The sequence below is a fragment of the Saimiri boliviensis genome, chromosome 2 (genome assembly GCF_048565385.1).
Source record: "Saimiri boliviensis isolate mSaiBol1 chromosome 2, mSaiBol1.pri, whole genome shotgun sequence".
Taxonomy (NCBI): Eukaryota; Metazoa; Chordata; class Mammalia; order Primates; family Cebidae; genus Saimiri; species Saimiri boliviensis.
The window spans coordinates 12,638,385-12,659,843 of record NC_133450.1 but is presented as its reverse complement, the minus strand read 5'-3'; the positions used below and the strand labels follow the sequence as shown (position 1 = coordinate 12,659,843).

General features: G+C 48.7%; 1 protein-coding gene across 19 annotated transcripts in view; it reads right to left on the bottom strand.

Moving 5' to 3' along the window:
- The window catches only part of MEGF11 (multiple EGF like domains 11), a 398,263-nt gene that overhangs the window by 67,742 nt on the left and 309,062 nt on the right, over positions 1-21,459 (bottom strand). For all 19 annotated transcript variants that reach the window (XR_012516094.1, XM_074392772.1, XM_039468640.2 and 16 more), the window contains 2 exons: positions 12,834-12,970; positions 6,706-6,918 (listed from right to left, as the gene is read on the bottom strand). Coding sequence is in view for 18 of the 19 variants with exons in the window: in XM_074392772.1 (XP_074248873.1) it covers positions 6,706-6,918; positions 12,834-12,970 (350 nt within the window). In the remaining variant the exon portion in view is untranslated. The remainder of the gene's footprint in view (positions 1-6,705; positions 6,919-12,833; positions 12,971-21,459) is intronic.

The following is a 21,459-nucleotide window of genomic DNA, read 5'->3' as shown; positions in this document are numbered from 1 at the left end:
GATTAGTCATCTGTCTTCTCCACAAGGTTGCAGCTCCACGGGGTAGAGTCCTTTGTCTTATTCCCTTCTCAGGGCCCAATAGAGTCCCTGGCACACTGGAGGTGCTTAAGATATATTTGGAAAATTAATTAATGAGCAAACTAATTGTGTGAAGCCTAGCCAAGCTGTTCCTCTTCTAGGGATCCTGGTTTTCTCACAGAAAATGGGGGGTTGGGGGTGGGCAGGAACAGGTAATTCCTGAATAATACGTGCAAGTAGCTAATAATCATTTCAGAAAAGGATTTCGTCTCATTAATCATCAAGTCTAAACAACAACTGGACACCAGTTTTCCTGTATCCAAACAGCGAAGATAAACAGATGTATTAGGGTTAGGTTTCCTGCATCCAAACAGCGAAGATAAAATGCTGGTAAAGGCTTCAAAACAATCTGAGGTTACGTATCAAGAGACTTAAAATTATTCAGACTCTGGTCTTGTAATTCCATTTCTAAAACTCTGTCCTAAGGAAATAATCACAGTTGTGGAGAAAGATTTATGCACAGAGATGTTCCCTGAAGCACTATTTATAACAGTGGAAAATGGAAGCGATTTAAATAATAATAAATAATGTGTGACCAGGCGATTGAGGCACCAGGCACTTTATATATATATTTCTAAATCTTCACATAAGCCTGGGAATTAGGCATCTGAGCCTCTGTTTCACAGATGGCATTTAGAGGTTATGTGACTTGCCCAAGGTCACATAGCTAAGTCAGTGAGTGGCAGAGCTGGGATTCAAACCCAGGTTTGTCTGGTCACATTTTATTCCCGGCCTCATGCCACCTCTCCCCACAGGGCACTGGTTAAATGAATTACGGCATTCATATGAAGCAATGCTAAGAGACGCATTCAACTGCTTTTCAAAGTGTTGACTGGTATAAGATTAAGTGAAATGAGCACCCTGTATACGAAGCCATTTCTACCGATGCTGCATCTGTTGGCTGAATCAAATCTTCCAAATACGAAAATATATCAAATCTATGAAAACAATATAGACATCGACAAACGAGCAAATGACAACAAAATGGCTTTTGTGCTGACCTCTGGATTGAGAAATTGATTCTAAGTTTTTTCTTTAAATCTCTATGTATTCCCTAACTTACCAAAACTGAGCATCCATTGTATTTGTAAACAGATGTAAAGCAAGGAAAATTGTAAATCTATAACAAAGAAGAATGGGTGTAAGGGATGAATGTTTGAAGACTTTCTGACCTTTACAGTTTGAGAAAAATTCCTCCCTGAGCCCCACGGCACTGGACGGGGAGACAGAGACCTGCACAGGTGTCATGGGCAAGGTGTGCCTCTTGGTGGCCCTGCTGCTCTGCCAGATGGTTTTGGGGCACTGTTCTTTCTAGGTGGCATCTTTCCAAGAGCATCCTCTGAGGTTTAGGGTTAGCATAGAGAGACTGGCTCAGTCACGGTTGTGGGGACTGACATGTTTGAACCTAGGAATGACCCGACAGGTCTTGGCTGCAGCCATCAGCTCAGCCGAACACTGGAGATTCTAAAAGGTCTCAGGCACCTTTCTGCTTCTTCCATCAATAGATCCTTCTGCTGTCTCTGCCTAGCAAACGGTCATGCTGGAGTTCACCCATTACACACTTTTACTTTGGTGAGGGTACCACCCTGTGAAAAGCACACTCCACACACAACGAGCTAGCAAATGCTGACTTTTTTTTTTTTTTTTTTTTTTGAGACGGAGTTTTCACTCTTGTTACCCAGGCTGGAGTGCAGTGGCGCGATCTCGGCTCACCGCAACCTCCGCCTCCTGGGCTCAGGCAATTCTCCTGCCTCAGCCTCCTGAGTAGCTGGGATTACAGGCACGCACCACCATGCCCAGCTAGTTTTTTGTATTTTTAGTAGAGACGGGGTTTCACCATGTTGACCAGGATGGTCTCGATCTCTCGACCTCGTGATCCACCCGCCTCGGCCTCCCAAAGTGCTGGGATTACAGGCTTGAGCCACCGCGCCCGGCCTGTTTTTTTTTTTTTTTTTTTGAGATTGAATCTTGCACTGCCACCTAGGCTGGAGTGCAGTGGTGCAATCTCCGTTCACTGCAACCTCTGTCTCCTGGGTTCAAGCGATTCTCCTGCCTCAACCTCCCGAGTAGCTGAGATTACAAGTGCCTGCCACCACTCCCAGCTAATCTGTTTGTATTTTTAGTAGGGACGGGGTTTCACTATGTTGGCCAGGCTGGCCTCGAACTCCTGACCTTGTGATCCACCCACCTCGGCCTCCCAAAGTGCTGGGATTACAGGCGTGAACCACCACGCCTGGTTCGGCAAATGCTGACTTCTAAGTACTCTCTGCATTTCCTGCTTTTGATCTCTGGTGCTGTCATTCTGACTGCTCAGGGATACGTGAGGAGCTAATCTTACTCTTTACTCTGAGAACCAGAAGGCTCAACACCCAATCTAAAATCATTCCTTTCCTTTTTTTTCATATCCCTACAATCCTATTTCTAGAAGTGGAATATCTATTTTCTTAATATGATTCCTGGTCTTACAGAAACTCTAAAAGTCCCTTTGAAAAGAGGACGGAGAGTGACAGCTGACAGTGATCATGATGGACAGCTGTGATCGCTATGCCTGGAACCTTTGTCCCTCAGCAGAGGGACTCTCACAGCTCGTCTCCCAGGCATCCCTTCTTCCCAGTGGTGGTTCCCATTCTCTTGAGTCACATGGCAGGCCAGGGACTGCTGTTTCTGGCTCAGGCAGATGTTACAATCACTGGTGTTCAGGCCGGTTCCGTTCTGTTTTCTTTTCTTTTTTTTTTTTTTTTTTTCCCTTTTCTCCCATTTCCCCCAGACATAGATTAATCACAAGTTAATAGAAGCCGAAAGCTGAACAATACAGGATTCCTTCCAGAGTGGATTTTTCTGCCTTTCAGCTGCTATGAGATTTCTATCAATGCTCCATCTGTTGGCTAAATCAAATCTTTCAAAGGTAATACACAATCATGGCTGCTGGAATTAGTCTATGACAATCCAATTGTGGAGGGGACGTTTAAGAGCACTGACACACAGGTGCTTTCTTTCTCAAGGTTATTCCTGTATTAAAGAGGATGGTTTCTTTGTGTGTGCTACAGAGTTGATAAAGGGAATGAAGAGTTGATAAAGGGTTGGAGAATCTCACCAGCCACTTCTTCCTTCCCAGGGCATGGACTCAACCTCTGTGCAGCAGCCTTGCCGGAAGGGCACAGACCAGAGTGAGGCAGAGCTAGGTGGAAGGGCTTTCTTTGGCTGGGGGCTGCCATTACTTTGTCGCCCTAGGAAAGATGCTCAAGACTGCACGCTGCTGTGGTCGGGGGTTGTTGTAAGCTCTGCAGAAGGCAGGGAGCTTTGAGGCTAGGCTTCTAGGGATCCCAGCTTCCTTCTCTGAGGGATTTGGATGGAAGCTTCACTTTGAAAAACCCACAGGAAAACATCTCCCCGCCTCCCCACTACTGGGTAAATGAAAGGTGATGGACAGATTGGGAAATTTACCCATAGAGAGGATTAGGGCGTGTATCAGGCACTTGCTTAGGCAGAGGTAGGTTGGAGGCCAGGACTCAGAAGTCCCAATCCCCACCCAGTACCTGAACTTTAACTGTGTGAAGATTAGAAGTCACAGAGTCATTCCTTTGTTTTTCTTGCATCTCAAGAGAAGACTCTATAATGGGCCAAAAAAGGCTCACGGGAAGAGGGGCTGCCCTCTGTCCACACAGAGAAGAGAGCTGTTTTCTGGTGATCATAACAACAAAGGCAAAAGCCGCATGAGAGAGTTCATTTAGACCAGACGCTCTCAACCTCAGGGGATTTTTCCTGCCCCACCCCACCCTGGGACATCTGGCAATGTCTGGCAATATTTTTGGTTGTCAGAACGGGCAGGGGAAGTGGGATGCTATTGGCATCTAGTGGGTAGAGGCCAGGGATGCTGCTCCACATTCTACAAAGCACAGGACAGCCCTCTACAACAAAGTCTTACCCAGCGCACGTTCATGGGTGGCCAGGGCGAGAAATCCGAACCTCAAGTGAACAAAAACTTTGTGCCAGGGGCTCCGTCGCTGGGCCAGTGTGCCAAAAGAAAAGGGGAAATATGTATTTTTTACAAAAATAGGGCTGACTTCAGCTAATGGGCAGAAGCTGTTTGATGAGTTGAGGACTCTTCTTACTGAAGGCCTACTGTGTGCAGGCACTGTGCGGCACTGAGGCTAGAGGCCACGGGGATGGATAAGCCAGGCTGCTGGTGCCCTCAGGGAGCCTAGGCTGTGACAAAGCCCCCTCAGACTCGGAGGAGACCGGCAGGCACACTCAGAGCCCCTAGTCTGAAGAACCACTGCTCCCTCCCAGTCCCTGAAACCTGATGTGCGTTTAAGACAGTAAAGCAAATAATCATCAATATTGGATGGGCTGAGATTAGCCGGAGAGAAGAGGGAGTCCTTCCAGATTAATAATGCATCGAGGACTCCTTCGGAGGAAGGATGACTTATACAGGGCATGGTTGCCCAGGCACAGAAGGAAAACAATAGCCCTTTAATTTGGGGCTTGGTTGGATTTCCGTGGCAGGGGCTCCCTGCAATGGACCCCAGCATCAGCCTTGCTTCCTGTCTCAGAGAAGGTCCTCCCCCCTCAGCTTCCCAGCAGGAGTGATGGATCCCGGAATATTAATATTTAGACACATAGAACAGTCTGAGCCAGCTACCCAGTCCCCTGACCAGCCATGTGGGACTTCTGTAATCAGCGGCTTGGAACTGCCACTCTGCTCTCCAGGCTCAGCCCAGATGCCACCTCCTCCAGGAAGCCTTCCCTGACCAGCAGTACATAGTTCTGGATCACAGTTACTTGGGTACATGTTGGAACCCAGCAGGGCCAGCCACGTATATTTCATCAATTCTAAGAGGTACTTCTACTCTACATTTTCACATCTCTGATATTGGGTATGTTATACAGTCAATGGTATGTCACGGTTCAGTTGATAGAATTTTCCTAGTTTAGTAGTAACCAAAATAAAGCTGTGCCTCACTACTGGTATTGTTTTGTATTTGAAGAAATATGGTAGAAGGTGCTCAGTGTTCCCCCTTCATAGCCCAGCCCTGCAGGCGCTCAGTGTTTGTTGAATGAATGACCAAGTGAATGAATGCTCAGGTCATGCACAGGCCAGCTCCACTGGTCCAGCGCCCTCTCTGGACAGTCTCCTTCCCGGGCGCTCCACCTTTGCCTCACACCAGCTTTGCCTCACTCCAGCTGCTGCGCTCCAGGGAGGGAGGACCTGTCAGTCTAACTCATAACACTTGCTGAGATGCCTCTGCTTGCAGTGAACAAGGCTCGGGAGTGATTTGTGAAAGATCAAAGCCCGGAAATGAAGAGGAGCCGAGGCTAGGTCCTGGCTGTCCCGGCAGCAGGGCTGCAAAGCAGAAGGATTCTCTGTCTGCCCTGCAAACAGCAGCAGCACCCATGCCCCAGGTGGCCAGTCTTCCCTGGGCTGTCTGCAGGCCTGAGGGAGAAGGGATGCTCCCCCGACCCTTCATCACCCAGATAAGAGGCAGCCGCCATAAAGGGCTGTGGGGGCATTTATCCAGGGCTGGCAGCCTCAATTATTACCTGGGGGCAGTGCCAGCCAGTACATGAAGCAGGCAGGGAAGGGAGCTGGGAGTAGTAGCCTGGAGCACCTCTGGCTTCACAGGTTCAGACTCCTTTGGAAGTGTGGTGGGGCGCAGCCTCTGCCCAGATGTCCCAAACCACAAAGGACAGAGTGCTGGGGGAGGCTGGCCCCAAGTCCAGGCCCTGGTAAAGGGCTGCCACTGTTGTTCCTGCTCCTGTGCCCTTGCCAGGGCCTGCTGGGACAACTCTCCCTAAGCCCTGCAATGGGCCCTACCGATACCGATATACATACATACATATATATTTTTTTCTTTTTTTTTTTCCCCTGAGACAGAGACAGGCTGGAGTGCAATGGTGCACTCTCAGCTCACTGTAACCTCTACCTCCTGGGTTCAAGTGATTCTCCTGCCTCAGCCTCCCGAGTAGCTGGGATTACAGGCATGCGCCACCACACCCAGACACGTTTTTGTGTTTTTAGTGTAAAGGGGGTTTCATCATGTCGGACAGGCTGGTCTCAAACTCTTGACCTCAGGTAATCCACCTGCCTTGGCCTCCTAAAGTGCTGGGATTCCAGGCATGAGGCACCGTGCCCAGCAAGCCCCACTGATTTTTGAGGTCCCTTCCAGTCCTGACCTTCTGCAGCTCAAGCCCCTACTTCTGCCCTAGTGGCCCTGTCTCTGGTTGGACAACAAGCGAGTGGAGGGGAAATACCATCCAGGACAATGTGCTCAGAACCTGTGGCACCGGAGCCCAGCCATCCCAGCCCCCGGGGCCATGCGGCTGTGCTCCACCCCGCCTCCTTGCTCCCGCCTTGCTTGCCTGTGTGGAGTCTCGACAGGTACATTTGGAAATGCAGGCAGCCAGGTGCCGTCGGCAGCGGTGAGTGACCTAGGTGTGCGGCTTTGGCTTCTTCTTTTCATCAAAGTGGTTCTCAGGGCTGAGTGCTGAGGTCCTGGCTCTTTCCCCACCACCCTCCTGGATGTTCGTGCTGCAGGTGGGGGGCCCCATCCTAGCAAGCCTTCTCTCTACCTGAGCCCACACCCACCCGCCGCCCTTGTCCCGGGCTCGCCTGTTCGCAGTTCATACCTGATGGTGTTGTCAGCATCACAGAGGCAGGGGAGGGTGCAGCCTGGGCCATGCAGGCCCTCGGGGCACAGCCGCTCCTGGCAGCGCGGACCCTTGTAGCCAGGCTCACACTCGCAGGCACCCGTGGTGGGTGAGCACTGCCCCCCATTGTGGCAGTCGCAGCGCTGCGAGCACTGGAAGCCGAAGGTCCCGAAGGGGCACTCCTCTTGGCACCTATGGGATAGCAGAGCGGGGCTGAGGCAGTGCATCCTCCAAGATGCTGTTCTCTTTGCCTTCCGGCCAGGTCTGGTATACTCTGCCTTGCTCACAGCCTCCTCCCCTCTTCTCTCTCCTCCTCCAGGAAGTACTCCAAGGTTTAGCTTGCCCCAGTCATTTCCACCTTTCACCCTAGGTCTCCTCAGTCCCCCCAGCAATGAGTTTGTACTACCATTCTACTAGCATACCCTAGTAGCTGGGATTATAGGCACCTGCCACCATATTTTATTGATTCCAAGCCTAATATTTTTTAAAAATTAAAAAAGTTGTGGTGAAATATACATGTTATAGTTTAAATAGTTCTCTCAAAACTCTCATTGAAACTTAACACCCAATGCAACGGTAGTAAGAAGTGTGGCCTTTGGGAGGCAATGAGGGCATGAATGGATTCGTGCTCTTATAAAAGGGCTGGAGGGAGCCAGGGAGGTCCTTTTTTTTTTCAGAGGGGGGATCTTCTATTCCTTTCACCCTCTGAAGGTACAGTCACCATTTTTGGAAGCAGAGATCTGAGCCCTCATCAGACACCAAACCTGCCGACCCCTTAATCTTGAACTTCTCAGCCTCCAAAACTGTGAGAATAAATGTCTGTTGTTTATAAATTACTCAGTCTCTGGTATTTTGTTATAGCGGCATGAGCAGACTAAGACAGTACCCAGCATAGAATTTACTATTTTAACCACGTACAGTTCAGTGGCATTAACCACATTCACACTGTTATGCAACATCACCACCCATCTCTGGAAGTTTTCCATCTTCCCAAAGTGAAACTCCTCACCCATTAAACAAAAAACCATCTAGGTAGGTTTAAAAACACCCTCCGCCCCCTTTGTTTGTTTTTTTTTTTTTGAGATGAAGTCTTGCACTGTTGCCCAGCTGGAGTGCAATGGTGCAATCTTGGCTCACTGCAACCTCCACCTCCCAAGTTCAAGCGATTCTCCTGCCTCAGCCTCTCCAGCAGCTGGGATTACAGGCACCCGCCACTATACTTGGCTAATTTTTTGTATTTTTAGTAGAGACAGGGTTTCACTATGTTGGCCAGGCTGGTCTTGAACTCCTGACCTTGTGATTTGCCCGGCTCGGCCTCCCAAAGTGCTGGGATTACAGGCGTGAACCACCACACCTAGCCAAAAACACCTTGTTATTAAAATATGTTTTTATCTCTCTGAAATTAGATGTCTTATAACTGATGATGTCATAATTTAATTGCCAGTGTTTTTCATTCTTCCCAGCATATGAAATAATGAGGCATTTTACAATCAGTGGCACCTTAGATTTGATGAAATGGGGCGATTTTGTTTCTATACAGCGTCTCTGGTTTTTGAGCTTTTTGGGCAGATGTACGGTCTCTCTTATCCTATTGGGAGGTGCATCTCCTCCCTGACTGTGGAATCTCCCTCGAGGAGAGAAAGCATCCTTCTTCATTGGACTAGAATTCCCTGTAACATGGGCTATTTTCTCTTCCTCGGAAAAGGGTTCCCTCAAGGCAGGGGCTGAGTCTCTTCCATCAGCCTGTGAGCCCCCAAGGAGGAAGCCTGGGACCTCCTTTGTGTTGTGTGTGTGTCTGGGCTGGAACTTGGAGCTCCCAACATCAGGATAATTATTCAACTTCATTTAACTCACAGCCATGGATGTGGCTCCTCCGTAGGTGAGTGTGACCCCCACTGCTGACTGCCCGGTTTCCCGAATGTGCCTCAGCACCCCTTACCCCTGTCCTGGGCTCTTTTCCAGGGGATGCAAACTTACTGTCACAGCGACTAGATCCGGACAAGTCAAGGGATAAACCCCGGGGGAATAAGGGGGAATAAGAGGTAAAGGAGGTGGCGGGTGACCACCTGCATTCCAAGGACAAGTAGAAATGGCCGCTGGCCTCTAGGGTTCTGGGGTATCTTTGTCCCAGCACTGATTCAACAGTGTGGATAATGGAGAACTAACCTAAAGTTCTGACTTCCTCTCCTTTTTCTTTTTCTTTTTTTCCTCTTTTTTCGTAAAATGGGACAATACTCACTAGACCTCACTGGCTTGTATAATTAAATGGGATACTGTGTGTAAACATTTAGAAAGGTGCCCAGCGCATGACTGGGGCTCGATTAGAAAAGTTAGTGGTTTTCATTCGGACTCATGTTAATATTGTTTTCAACACTTCTTAGAACAGAGCCCACCTGACCTTCAGGCCTTAAATTCGGGCATGAAATAGCCCGAGGGGAAAAATTCTAAAATGCTGATAGAGTGGATTTGATGAATTCATGTTTTAATTATCATGTGTTTCCATTTTCCAGGTTTTCTGTATATCTTCTACAGTCATCAGAGGAGAAAAGCAATTAAAAAAAAAAAATGCAGCTCTAACTTCTTTGTTACGAATTTGGAGGATAGTGGGGTGGATTATTCTTCCACAGACTGGGCAGGGAGATTCTGTGTCCGGGTGACCTCAGTTGTTTATGGTGAGGGTGAGTGGCCAGACCCCTGTGGATATGGCAGGGCCAGCTAGCACGTGTGTGGGGCACCAGCCTTGGCAACTGGGGTATCCTTGTCTCTGTCCTCTGCCTTCATTGCTCTGTGCCCACAATGACAAGGAGAAGAGTGACTGGGGTCTGGCCTTGAGTGCTTCCTTCCCAAGAAGATGCCCCAGCTCTCCCTCTCAGAGCCACTGTGGCAAAGGAGTGACCCAGCAGCATAGAGGGGCAGCAGGGGTCATGGTGATAACGCCCCTGGGCACTGTGGAGCGAGGGGCTTCCAGCTGCTCAGGCTCCAGAGCCTGTCCCCAGCCCCTGAAGCACCAGATATTCTCATCACCCTCCCTTTGGCATTAAGGAGGCTGCCATCAGACAAGTGAGGCAACTTTTCCGAGCTCACGCAGCCTGCATGTGGCTAAGACGACCCCAGACTGTCTTCCTGCAAATCTCACTGCAGGTCAGCCAATCTGAGGCCTCATGAAGGAAATGAGACTAGAAAAGAGAGGGAAGAAGAGGCAAGAAAGAAGGCGATGTCTGCAGAAGGAAAGTGGAAGGTGGAGGAGGAGAAGTAGAATGGGGGAAGGAAAGGAGAGAAACTGAGGCAGAAGGGGAGGAAAAAGGGCAGCTGAAGACCGGAATAATCACTATCTGAATTGCCAGCTCCTGTTCAGCCTGCAAGTAGATTTCTCCAGAAGTCTCTGTGCTTTGTTGGCCTCAAATACCTCAGATGTCAGGTGAAAAAAACTCCAACCAGACACCTCCTGATACCTGTTTATTTTCAAACATTCCTGCTCCCTCCTGCCTAGCAGGACCAAGCAGAGCCCCGAACCCTAAGCTCCTCTGATGGGCAATTCCCTAGCCCACTATTTTTTGGGGGGTGACGATCTACAGCCCCAGAAAAACAATCTGGAAATGAAATATTGACGACCTAATTCATTTACATAATCAGCCTCTTTTTTTTTTTTCTACTCACAATTTAAACAACTTATTTATTTAGAGATCAAGCAACGACTGCTAATGAATTTTACACAAAGCATGCTAATAACTGGGCCTGTGGAACAGAAGGGTAATCACAGCAGGAATTAGTTTTCTACTTAAACATCCTTCCTTTGCACCATATCAATCTAATGTGTCCGATATTGCCATTAACAACCAGATACATTGCTCAATTAAATTACAAAATGAGCTGCAAAGCCCTCCTTACATTTCATGTTTAATTTGCACTGGTTTCTGCCTATCCGAGGAGGCCTGCATTATTACACCCACTCAACTTTAATATGCTTGTGATGATCTGGGGTGGGTTAATGCAGCTGTCACCTACGAAATTAATGGAGGCAATTTTACAAAATATTAAACACCAGGCAGCCCGTTTAGGTGAGAAGCCCAAATGCTACATGGCCTCCCATGAACTCTCATGTGGTTGATTGGCAAAGCTTTCTAGAAGGCCCTTTGGCTTTAAGGGTTCCTCTCTGCCCAGGATTACGCACCAGGCTCCAACAAGCAGAGATTTTTGGAATCTCTCTCTCTCCCTCTCTTTCTCTCTCTCTCTCTCTCTCTCTCTTTTTTTTTTTTTTTGAGATGGAGTCTTGTTTGTTGCCAGGCTGGAGTGCAGTGGCGCAATCTTGCCTCACTGCAACCTCCACCTCTCGGGTTCAGGTGATTCTCCTGCCTCAGCCTCCCGAGCAGCTGGGACTACAGGTGCGTGTCACCACGCCCAGCTAATTTTTATATTTTTAGTAGAGACAGGGTTTCACCATGTTGGCCAGGATGGTCTCGATCTCTTGATCTTGTGATCCGCCCGACTTGGACTTCCAAAGTGTTGGGATTACAGGCGTGAGCCACCGTACCCGGCCGTGGATTCTCTCTCTACTTGGCACTTCTTGACAGTGAAAATCGAGAGCACCAATGAGCTAGATCAGGCATCCCCAAACTGCGGCCCCCTGAGGCCATTTATTCGGCCCCCCTGCCACACTTCAGGAAGGGGCACCTCTTTCATTGGTGGTCAGTGAGAGGAGCACAGTATGTGGCAGCCCTCCAATGGTCTGAGGGACAGTGAACTGGCCCCCTGTGTAAAAAGTTTGGGGATGCCTGATAGGGTCTACTTGTGTGGAGTCCAGCTGGCTGGAGCCCTTTCCAACAAGTGGGCAGTTTGCAGTCTCATGAGAAAGTGGTCTGACAAAGGAATCCTGTGCTGGTTCCGGTCCATGCTGGCTCATCCTGAGCATTTCCCGATTTGAGGAGATGGTGAGGATGGGAACACGTGCTTAGTGTTTCAGTCCTCCCTCTCACGGCTCAGGGAGGGAGGGGTCCCCAGATGCTACACCCCATGTTCTATGCTGGGGAAGCACATGTAGATGAACACGGGATCACAAAGAGATCAGATCTGGCTTAAAAGACTTCCAGCTGGAGGCAAATAAGCCCAAGGGTAATGGACAATCTCTTTTCTAGACATCACTAAGGATTTGGGGCTGATTCTAGGGTGAGCCAGAGGAGCCCCGATTTTGTCTATTAGAGGTGGAGGGACTCACTGGTTAACTCAGCCCTGATGTCACTCAGGCAGGGAAGGATGAAAAATGTTCCCTCATTTTGTCTGAGAAAAGTATACAATCCAGGAGCCAGAAATGAAACATGGATCCCCACGGAACCAGGCAATGGGTGTGGGGGCCACCTCTGTGCCGCCCTTCTCTCTGTTTGAAGAGACCCATGTGGTCAAGAGCGAGAGGAAGGAGACTTGGCCCGGGTTCTGTGGATTTCAAGTATCTTTTTCCAGCTCGCAGGCTCCTCACCCTCACACACACTGGTTGTCCTTTCTCCCTTTTCCTTTGCGCCTGCCCTGTCAACACGGGATCCTCCTTCCAACTGGGGCACATGTGCAGGTACGGTGATTACCCAGTTCTGTGGGTTTTGATTATCCACTCTGCGAGGCTGGTTTCCTTCCAGGACACTGGTGCCCTCCTTCAGTCTGCGGTTAGGCTGCAGGCCTTCAGAGGATGCAAACTGATGCCAGTGTCCTTTTGTTGGAGACGCAAATTAGGACTAAAAATCCCCTTCCAGAAGAAATCATGCAAAACACGTGAAGTGATTTTGTCCTCTCAGCTTGCTTGGATTGTCTGTGCCATTGCCTCCCTCCACGAGCGCAAAGAGTCGAGAGTGGGGGCAGGTGCTCACCTCCTTCCCCCAACTGAGCCCATGCAAATTCAGGGCGTGGGCCACTAGGCTAAAGAAGAGGGTGTGCTGGTCTGCTCTGCAGGCTGAGGGCAAGGAGGCATCAGTTGCTGGCTCTCCCTGGCAGGAGAGCTCAGAATGCTTTCTGAGAAAGGAGCTGGAAGGCTGACAGAGAGAGGGCTACGAGCTGTTCTCTACAACCCTTCTGTGAATATGAGCAAAATGGACAGCAAAGACAACAGTTAACGCCATCCTTACCTGTCCCCCATGTATCCAGCTGTACAGTGGCACTGTCCAGTCACGTGGTCACACTGTCCTCCATGGTGGCAAGGACAGTCCTGGCTGCAGTTCTGGCCAAATGTCCCTGGTGGGCAGGGCTGGGCACACACTGCTCCCTGAAATAGAGATGGGAAGACATGCATGGTGGTGCCCCAGAGATGCCAAACTCTCCCGGGAATGGCACAGCTGCTGTGGCCCCAGGGACCACCCAACTTCCCAGAAGAAGTACAGACAGCTGGACACCAGAGCTCCAAAGCCCTCCTCTTAGAGGTGGGAGACTGAGGCCAAATTGCTCATCCAGTTATTCAGCACAATTTAGGGACTAAGTACAAGGCAGTAAGTACTCTCACATGGGTACACAGTAAAGCACTGAGGAGGCTGAGTAAACATGCTGCTGTGGAGACGTGCACTTTGCCCGACTTCTTTCCCAAACCCAGCTGACATGACATTAAACGGGTAAAGGTATAAACCTACAAGGAAAAGAGGAAGAGGAGACTGGAGATGTCACACACTGGAAGATGGAAAGCAGGTGGAGCGGCGCTAACTGCTTTGCTTTCTGCTTCCTGGGCAATGCTAAGTGCCTGCAAAGGGAGTGTCCCAATGCTGGGCAATGAAGTCCTTCGTACCTCAGAAAGCTCAGGAATCAGAGACACTGGGACCCTCTGAAGGTGAAGGTGAAGGTATGATGAAAAGAGGACTGTTTGAAAGTTTATAAAATAGGGAATTGGACCCCCAATCTCTGCCCCCACCTTGAAAAGCCAGGTGAATTGCCCGCATCTTTCAGAGAGGTTGGTCTCACAGGCTGTGGACAAGGAACACAGGCACAGAGGAAGGTGGGGGTGGGACTCTCCTGCAGCTGTCTTCCCCACTGCGCTGCCAGAAGGCTGACTGAGGGACTGGACTCCCTGTGGCAGGAGGCTAGAGGATTCCTTTCTAGGGACACTGAGGAGCTCAAGAGAAATGACCTAAAGATATTGATAGTTGAGGGTCCCATCAGTCAACATCTCCCTCCACCCCCAGGTGTCCAATTAGCTTTTCTGAGGCTTGCTGTGAAACATGAACAGATGGCCAAGGCTCACCAGATATTTGAAATAGGCCCTCACATGAAAGAGAAACACTGAAATAAACAAATAGACAACAGGAACACAGAGGAAATAAGAACCATGCCTGGAGCAAGGAAAAGCCAAAAAAAAAAAGAAGAAGAAGGAAAAAAGCCTCTATCTTAATTAAAATGAACATGCTCAGGTAGCTATAAGAAAGTATTGCACCTTACTTTTGCACTGACCTAGTAGCAGAAAAAAGTAAAAAAAAAATTAAAAAAAGTAAGAAAGTATTGCACCTAAGAATAAATAAGAGTGCTATAAAAGAGGATATCCACAGAACAGAAGTCTTGAAAATTAAAAATAATATGGAGAAGTTAAAATGTTGCAATAGAAGAGCCAAAAGATAAAGCACAAGAAATCTCCTATAAAGTACACCAGAGAGAGAGAGAGAGAGACAGACAGATGAGATTTAAAATAACAGAGAAAATATAATGAAATCAGAGGACCAATCCAGGTAGTCTGACATCAAATTAACAGGAGTGCCAGGCAGTAGAACAGGGAAAATGGAGGTAAGTCAATTAATGAAAAATATAATAAAAGAAAATTTCCCCGAATGGAAGGATGGAGAGCCTGGGTTTCTGAACTGAAAAGGCCTACAAAGTCTCCAGCAACAAAATGAAACAAGACCTGCATCAAGGCGTGTGATCGTAAACTTTTATATCTCTATGGATAGAGAAATGATGTTCACAGTTTTTAGAAAGAGAAAAACAGGCTAGGTGTGGTGGCTCGTGCCTGTAATCCTAGCACTTTGGGAGGCCAAGGTGGGAGGATCTCTTGAGCCCAGGAGTTGGAGACCAGCCCCTGGTCTCTAACATCTAGGCAACAAACAACGTCTAGGCAACAAAGCAAGATCTCATCTCTACAGAAACCAATCAAAATGAAAACAGAGAAAAACAACATACAAAAATCAGAAATTAAAGGTTTTAGACTTAACTAGAAGCCAGAAGACAATGGAGCAATGCCTTACAAATCCAGAGGAAAAATATTAGTTCCAACTTAGAATTCTACACGCAACTAAACTAACACTCAAGTGAGGGATTCAATAAAGACATTTTCAGATTTGAACAGCCTCAAAAAGTTAACCTTCCGTAAACACTTTCTCAGAAAGCTACTGGAGGATTTTTTTTTTTTTTTTCCCATCAGAAAGAATTACCCAAGAGAAAGAAAGTCATGAATTTTAGGAACTAGGGACTCTAACAGAAGAGGGGGTGAAAGGAATCCCAGGATGGTGGTGAAAGGAATCCCACATGACAGCTATGCTGCAGGCCTGGAGAGCAGAGTTCAGACTGGAACAGAAGACGCAGGCTTCTACGAAACTTGCCTCGAAAACAAAAGCAAAAAATGGGTAGATTTTTTAAATTTTTTTTTTTTTTTTTGAGACGGAGTTTCACTCTTGTTACCCAGGCTGGAGTGCAATGGCGCGATCTCGGCTCACCGCAACCTCCGCCTCCCGGGTTCAGGCAATTCTCCTGCCTCAGCCTCCTGAGTAGCTGGGATTACAGGCACGCGCCACCATGCCCAGCTAATTTTTAGTATTTTTAGTAGAGACAGGGTTTCACCATGTTGACCAGGCTGGTCTCGATCTCTCGACCTCGTGATCCACCCGCCTCAGCCTCCCAAAGTGCTGGGATTACAGGCTTGAGCCACCACGTCCGGCTTTTTAAAAATTTTTTGAGACAGAGTTTCACTCTTGTTGCTTAGGCCGGAGTGCAGTGGCACCATCTCGGCTCACCGCAACCTCTGCCTCCTGGGTTCAAGCGATTCTTCTGCCTCAGCCTCCTGAATAGCTAGGATTACAGGCATGTGCCACCATGCATGGCAAATTTTGTATTTTTTAGTAGACATGGTGTTTTCTCCATTTTGGTCAGGCTAGTCTCGAAATCCCAACATCAGGTCATCTGCTGGCCTTGGCCTCCCAAAGTGCTGGGATTACAGGCATGAGCCACCACACCAGGCCAAACAGAGAGACTTCTGATGCATCTGACCTTACTGAGAGGAGTTTGAGAGCTCCGTCAGAGAGTTTTAAGGATAAATTAGTAACAATACATGTGTATATTAACAAATATTAAAATATAATTTAACCAAGCTGGGCATGGTGGCCCCTGTCTGTAGTCTCAGCTACTCAGGAGGCTGAGGAAGGAGGATAGCTTGAGTGCAGGAGTTCAAGGCTGAAAGTGAGCTATGATCGTGCTTGTGAATAGCCACTGCCCTCCAGTCTGGGTGACACAGCCAGATCCCGTGTCTTAAATATTTTTTTCAATAATTTAACCACAAATTGTAATATAACTCCATTGGGAAGTGTGGGAGAAGAGTTGCTTGTGTTTGTATGTGTGTGTATGGCAGAGCTGAATCTTATTCTATGTCAGGAAGTCAGCGGATTCAATGACTAAAATGGAAAAGTCAAGAAACAGCTATAAAGCATGTTATGTAGAAAAATGGAGGGAAATTCCAGGAGAAATACCTAAAAGATTTGAGAGTAGTTGCCTTTAGGGAGTAGGATTTGTAAATGGAGTAGGGGACTCCCCCTCCTCCCAGTATTAGCCTTGTGGTATTATATCACTTAAAATTACACAAGTCTTAGGTCTTTAACTCACAAATCTGAGCCTGCTCTTGACTCCTGCTGCCCTTCCAGCCCCCCTCACACCCGACAGTCATTTCTCTTCTGGAGTTCAAGGATGTTCCTCTAATTAATTAATCAATTAGTTCAACACACAATTATTAAGCACCAATAATTGCCAACCCTGCAGAAGCTACTTTAGTTAGGAAAATTCTGCCAGACCAGAGTCATCTTTCAAGATCATTCAATTTACTTGTAATGAATTAAATAGGGGGCTGTTAAACTCAGACTCTCCATACACAAGTCAGAAGTAGGGGAGCTGAGAGGAGGGTGAGACAGTGAGAGAGAGAGAGAGAGAGAGAGAGACAGAGAGAGACAGAGAGAGTGAGAGAGAAGAATGGAGAGAAAAGTCACTCAGGCCAGGTGCAGTGGCTCATGCCTGTAATCCCAGCACTTTGGGAGGGATTTTTGGTAAAAATACAAAAATTAGCCCAGCATGATGACAGGCACCTGTAATCCCAGCTACTTGGGAGGCTGAGGCAGGACAATCGCTTGAACCCGAGAGGTGGAGGTTGCAGTGAGCCAAGATCGTGCCACTGCACTCCAGCCTGGGCAACACAGCGAGACTCTGTCTCAAATAATAATAATAATAATAATAATAATAATAATAATAATAAAACTCACTCAGAATAGGGGTCCCTCTTCCTCCTGGAGGTGGTGGGGGTACCCCAGGCATGGCAGGGGCCTGTCTTTCTCAGTGCACATTATAAGTTCTAGGTATTCATGAGGGAAGGAAAGTCCTTCTGGCTTCTGTCTGACTCAGTCTTCTACAGTCCTGGGCTGGATAAGGACACTCTTGAAAAAAACTTTTTTTTTGAGACAGAGTTTTGGTCTTGTTGCCCAGGCTGGAGTGCAATGGCATGATCTCAGCTCACTGCAACCTCTGCCTCCCAGGTTCAAGCGATTCTCCTATCTCAGCCTCCTGAGTAGCTGGGATTACAGGCGTCCACCACTACACCTGGCTAATTTTTGGTAGTTTTAGTAGAAATGGGGTTTTACCACATTGGCCAGGCTGGTCTCGAACTCCTGACCTCAGGTGATCCACCCCCTCCTCGGCCTCCCAAAGTGCTGGAATTATGGGTGTGAGCCACTGTGCCCGGCCAACATCCATAGGTTCAAGTTTTAACATCCAGTACCTCAGAATGTGACTGCATTTGGAGCTAGAATCTTTGCATAGGTAATCAGGTTAAGATGAGGTCATATGGGTGGGCCATCATCCACTATGACTCATGTCCTTACAAGAAGAGGTGATTCAGACAGACCCAGAAAATAGACTACGTGGAGACACAGGGGGAAGATGGCCATCTACAAGCCAAGGAAAGTGGCTCAAAAGGAGCCTGCTGACACCTTGATCTTGAACTTCCAGCCTCTAGCATTGTGAGAATCAGTTTCTGTTGTTCATGCTGTCTAGTCTGTGGCGCCTTGTTATGGCAGCCCCAGAGGACTTGTGTGTTTGCCCTGTGGTCAGCTGAGTATGTATCTCCAATGGCAGTGGGACCTTAGATTGCTGTGTCAAGTAGACATGGGGTACGGGGACACTTTCCGCTCCTCTCAGAACTCGTTAGACCACATGGCTTTGTCAAAATCTGGAAAACAGTCACACTTCAAAAGGATCTTGGCTAAATGGAACATACGAAGAGAAGAGGCCAAGACGGGGGAAGGACAGAAGGCCATGCTGGTTCTCCTGGAGGGAGGCACCTCAGCCTCTCCAAGCACCTGAAGGCATTTCTAACAACCAGTGATGCTCCAGGGTGGCATGGACACCCTCAAGGGACTGGGAGCTGTGGTTGGTGTGGGTGCTGTGAAGGTGATCTAGGCCACGGGCCTGGAAGTGGGGCTCCATGAATCTTCCTTCTCAAACCTGAGCATCTCTGATGCTATAGCCTCGGCTCCAAAACCTCTGCTTTTTTTTTTTTTTTTTTTTTTTTGAGATAGAGTCTTCCTCTGTCGCCCAGGCTGGAGTGCAGTGGCACAATCTTGGCTCACTGCAACCTCCACCTCCTGGGATCAAGTGATTCTCCTGCCTCAGCCTTTGAATAGCTGGGATTACAGGGGCCCATCACTACCCCTGGCTGATTTTTTGTGTTTTTAGTAGAGAGAGGATTTCACCATGCAAAACCTCTCTTCGGCCCTCTAGGATAAGTAGTCCTACTTCCCAGCCCCCGAGTCTCCTCTCTTCCAGTCTCTTTCCTGTGTGTGTGTATGCATGTGGGCACAGACACACTGTATCCAGCCCCCAGCATCAGGCTGGGGACTCCTAAGGGTGTGGAATGTCAATCCTATTTCCTTCTCCCTGTCTGTCTCTAGTGCCCACTCACATCAAACTACTCACACCTGGCTTCTCTGCTTTGCAAGGTCTCAGAGTTCAGAAAAAGAGGGGAAATGATTCCCCAGGCTCTTTTGCAAAGACCGCTACTGAATCAGGCTTCATGTTGGGCTGGACCATCCCGTGTGCATGCTCAGGGCCTGGTGGCCAGGAATCTCTGGGGAGGGGCCTGGAGGGCCAGAGTTCCTGGCAGCTCCTCTCTCCAGTTCACACAATGGCCTGGCCTTTGGGGAGGTGCATGGTGCGAATCTCCAATCTTTTTATCTCTGAGTTGGAAAATGTGAGGTCGAAGTCACACAGGGCCCACTGTATGACTGTGGGACAGTCAGGCACCAGGGGATGCTCAAGTGGGGAGCCTTCTCCCCAGTATCCATTCCTTGGTTCCAGCTCTCCCTGGGAGGAGCCTCAGGCATGAGTGTGACTTCATTATACGGTGACTGTGCATGCACAAGGGGTATTAATAATTCATACAAATCTGCAAGTTAAATGCTATGTCGAAAATAGAAATGCAATTGTCTACAATAAAATTAAAAACATCAAGTCCTCAAATCCAAAGGCTTCTAATGACAGAGTTTTCTGTCATCTGGAAGAACAAACCTCTCGCTGTGCTGGGGAGAAATACAATCCCTGCACGTGTTAGCTTCCCACCTTCCCCCTCTGACCACCAGAGCCTCAGCAGCGTCTCCAGAGAGGCCTTTATAGGCACGGGGCTGCTGTGGCCTTGCTCTCCCGACCACATCCTGATCCATCCTCTCTGCTGCGGCTGGGCCTCTGAGGACCCAGCCTCCGGGTGAATTTCCGAAAGCTGGTTGGAGATGAGAGGGTCTTGCCAGAGACTGGTTTAGGGTGGGAGAAATGGGCAGGTATGGGAGAGGTGGCAGCAGTCCCTTTTTCTTCCTCAGAGAAAACAGACAGATGGACAGACAGATGCCCAGGGCTGGGAGTCAGGAGACCTGGATTCTAGGTCCACCTCACTCCTAACTACCAGTGTGGCCTTGAACAGGTCTCGTACCCTCTCTGAGCCTCAGCGTCCTCATCTGAGAAAGGAAGGTATTGACAGACCAGGAGGGTTCAGATCTCTTAAAGCTGGGAAACCCGATTTTTACGTGGAATCTTACCTAGAGCACCTCAATATGGAAAATAGATCAAATGGAGAGGTGGGGGTGGCGTGGGCCCCAGAGTCCTAATGATTGAGCTCTTGTCCCCATTCTCCCTCAAGAAACCCTAGGGTCCTGTGAAACACAGAAGGAAATCCTATGGTCTGGATCAATTTTTTCCCAATGCAGACCTGCAGTCAGGACTGGCTGCCGCAGAACCATCTGAGGAGCTTATTAAAAATAGAGATCCCCTGGTCCCAGGAGGTCGCAGATGGAACCTGGGAATCTGCATTTGAATCCCCCGCCAGCCCCGTGTCCGCTCTGGTGTGCAGCCAGGTTTGGATACTGTGGGACCAAGTGGTCCTCAAGGTCCTTTCCTGCCCTAAAAACATTCTGACAAGACTGTGCCTGCATCGACGGGCCCTGCACGTGTCCTCCCATCTGTCCCTCTGACCTCCGCATTCACAGCCTCGTCAAATATCCTGCTTCTGCTCAGCAGCCCTGTCCTCTCTGGCTTTGCAAAGCCTCAAGCCCCAGGGGAGGTGGAGGACTGTGTCGCTGAGCTTCCCCTGAAATGGGGCGTGTTACTGGAGAGTCCGAGGCAGGGACACAGCCCAGGAAGGTCAGCTCTAGCTGACTCACTGCCTCTAAGGACTTGGTCTGCAGGGGAGGCGCTGATAGGCAGGGTGTGTTGGCTAAAAGGAGGCTTGTAGAGGATCTCTGGTACCCAGGGATAGAAATCAAGCCATCATAGAGAGCTTCAGAGTTTGCAAAGGACTTTGGACATGCACAGCCTCACCTGAGCCAGCCACCAACCATGGCGGCCAGGCAGGGCAGGGTGGTACATCAGTGCTGTACTTGGGGAAGCGGAGTAATTGAGGCTCTTTTCAGGGTTAACATTGGATGTGAGACCTGAATTTAGACCCACGAGGTTACAAATCCCTTTCCTACAATGGTTGTCCCCAGAGGGGAGACCTGGGCTGCTTGAGGCTGCATCAGAATCACCTGCAGCACTTGCTAAAATACAAACGCTGGGGCCCACAGAATCCGAATGTGTGTGCGCGCGAGTACAGGGGCTGACGTTAGATAAATTCGGGTCATCCATACCTGCTGTTTCTCTTCTTTTCCCAGCCTTTTCTGCCACCTCTGGCCCAGGGCCCATGGCAGCTCATGTGGGTGGTGTTTACACACAAAGACAGCCAAACTTAAAAGAATTCAATTTCTTTGCACATGAGACTACAGGCTTAGAGAGGTGAGTAACTTGCTTCAGGCCACACAGCACTTAGAGATGGCAGACCTGGGATTCAAAGCTGTGTCCATGGCATCCCTGGCAGCATTTAGTGATGCCCTAAGGTGATAAATAGGCGGGAGGGTATTCAGAGTGGGAGAAGAATTCAGCATTTTTTTTTTTTTGAGCCCAGGCTAGAGCACAGTAACTCAATCTTGGCTCACTGCAACCTTC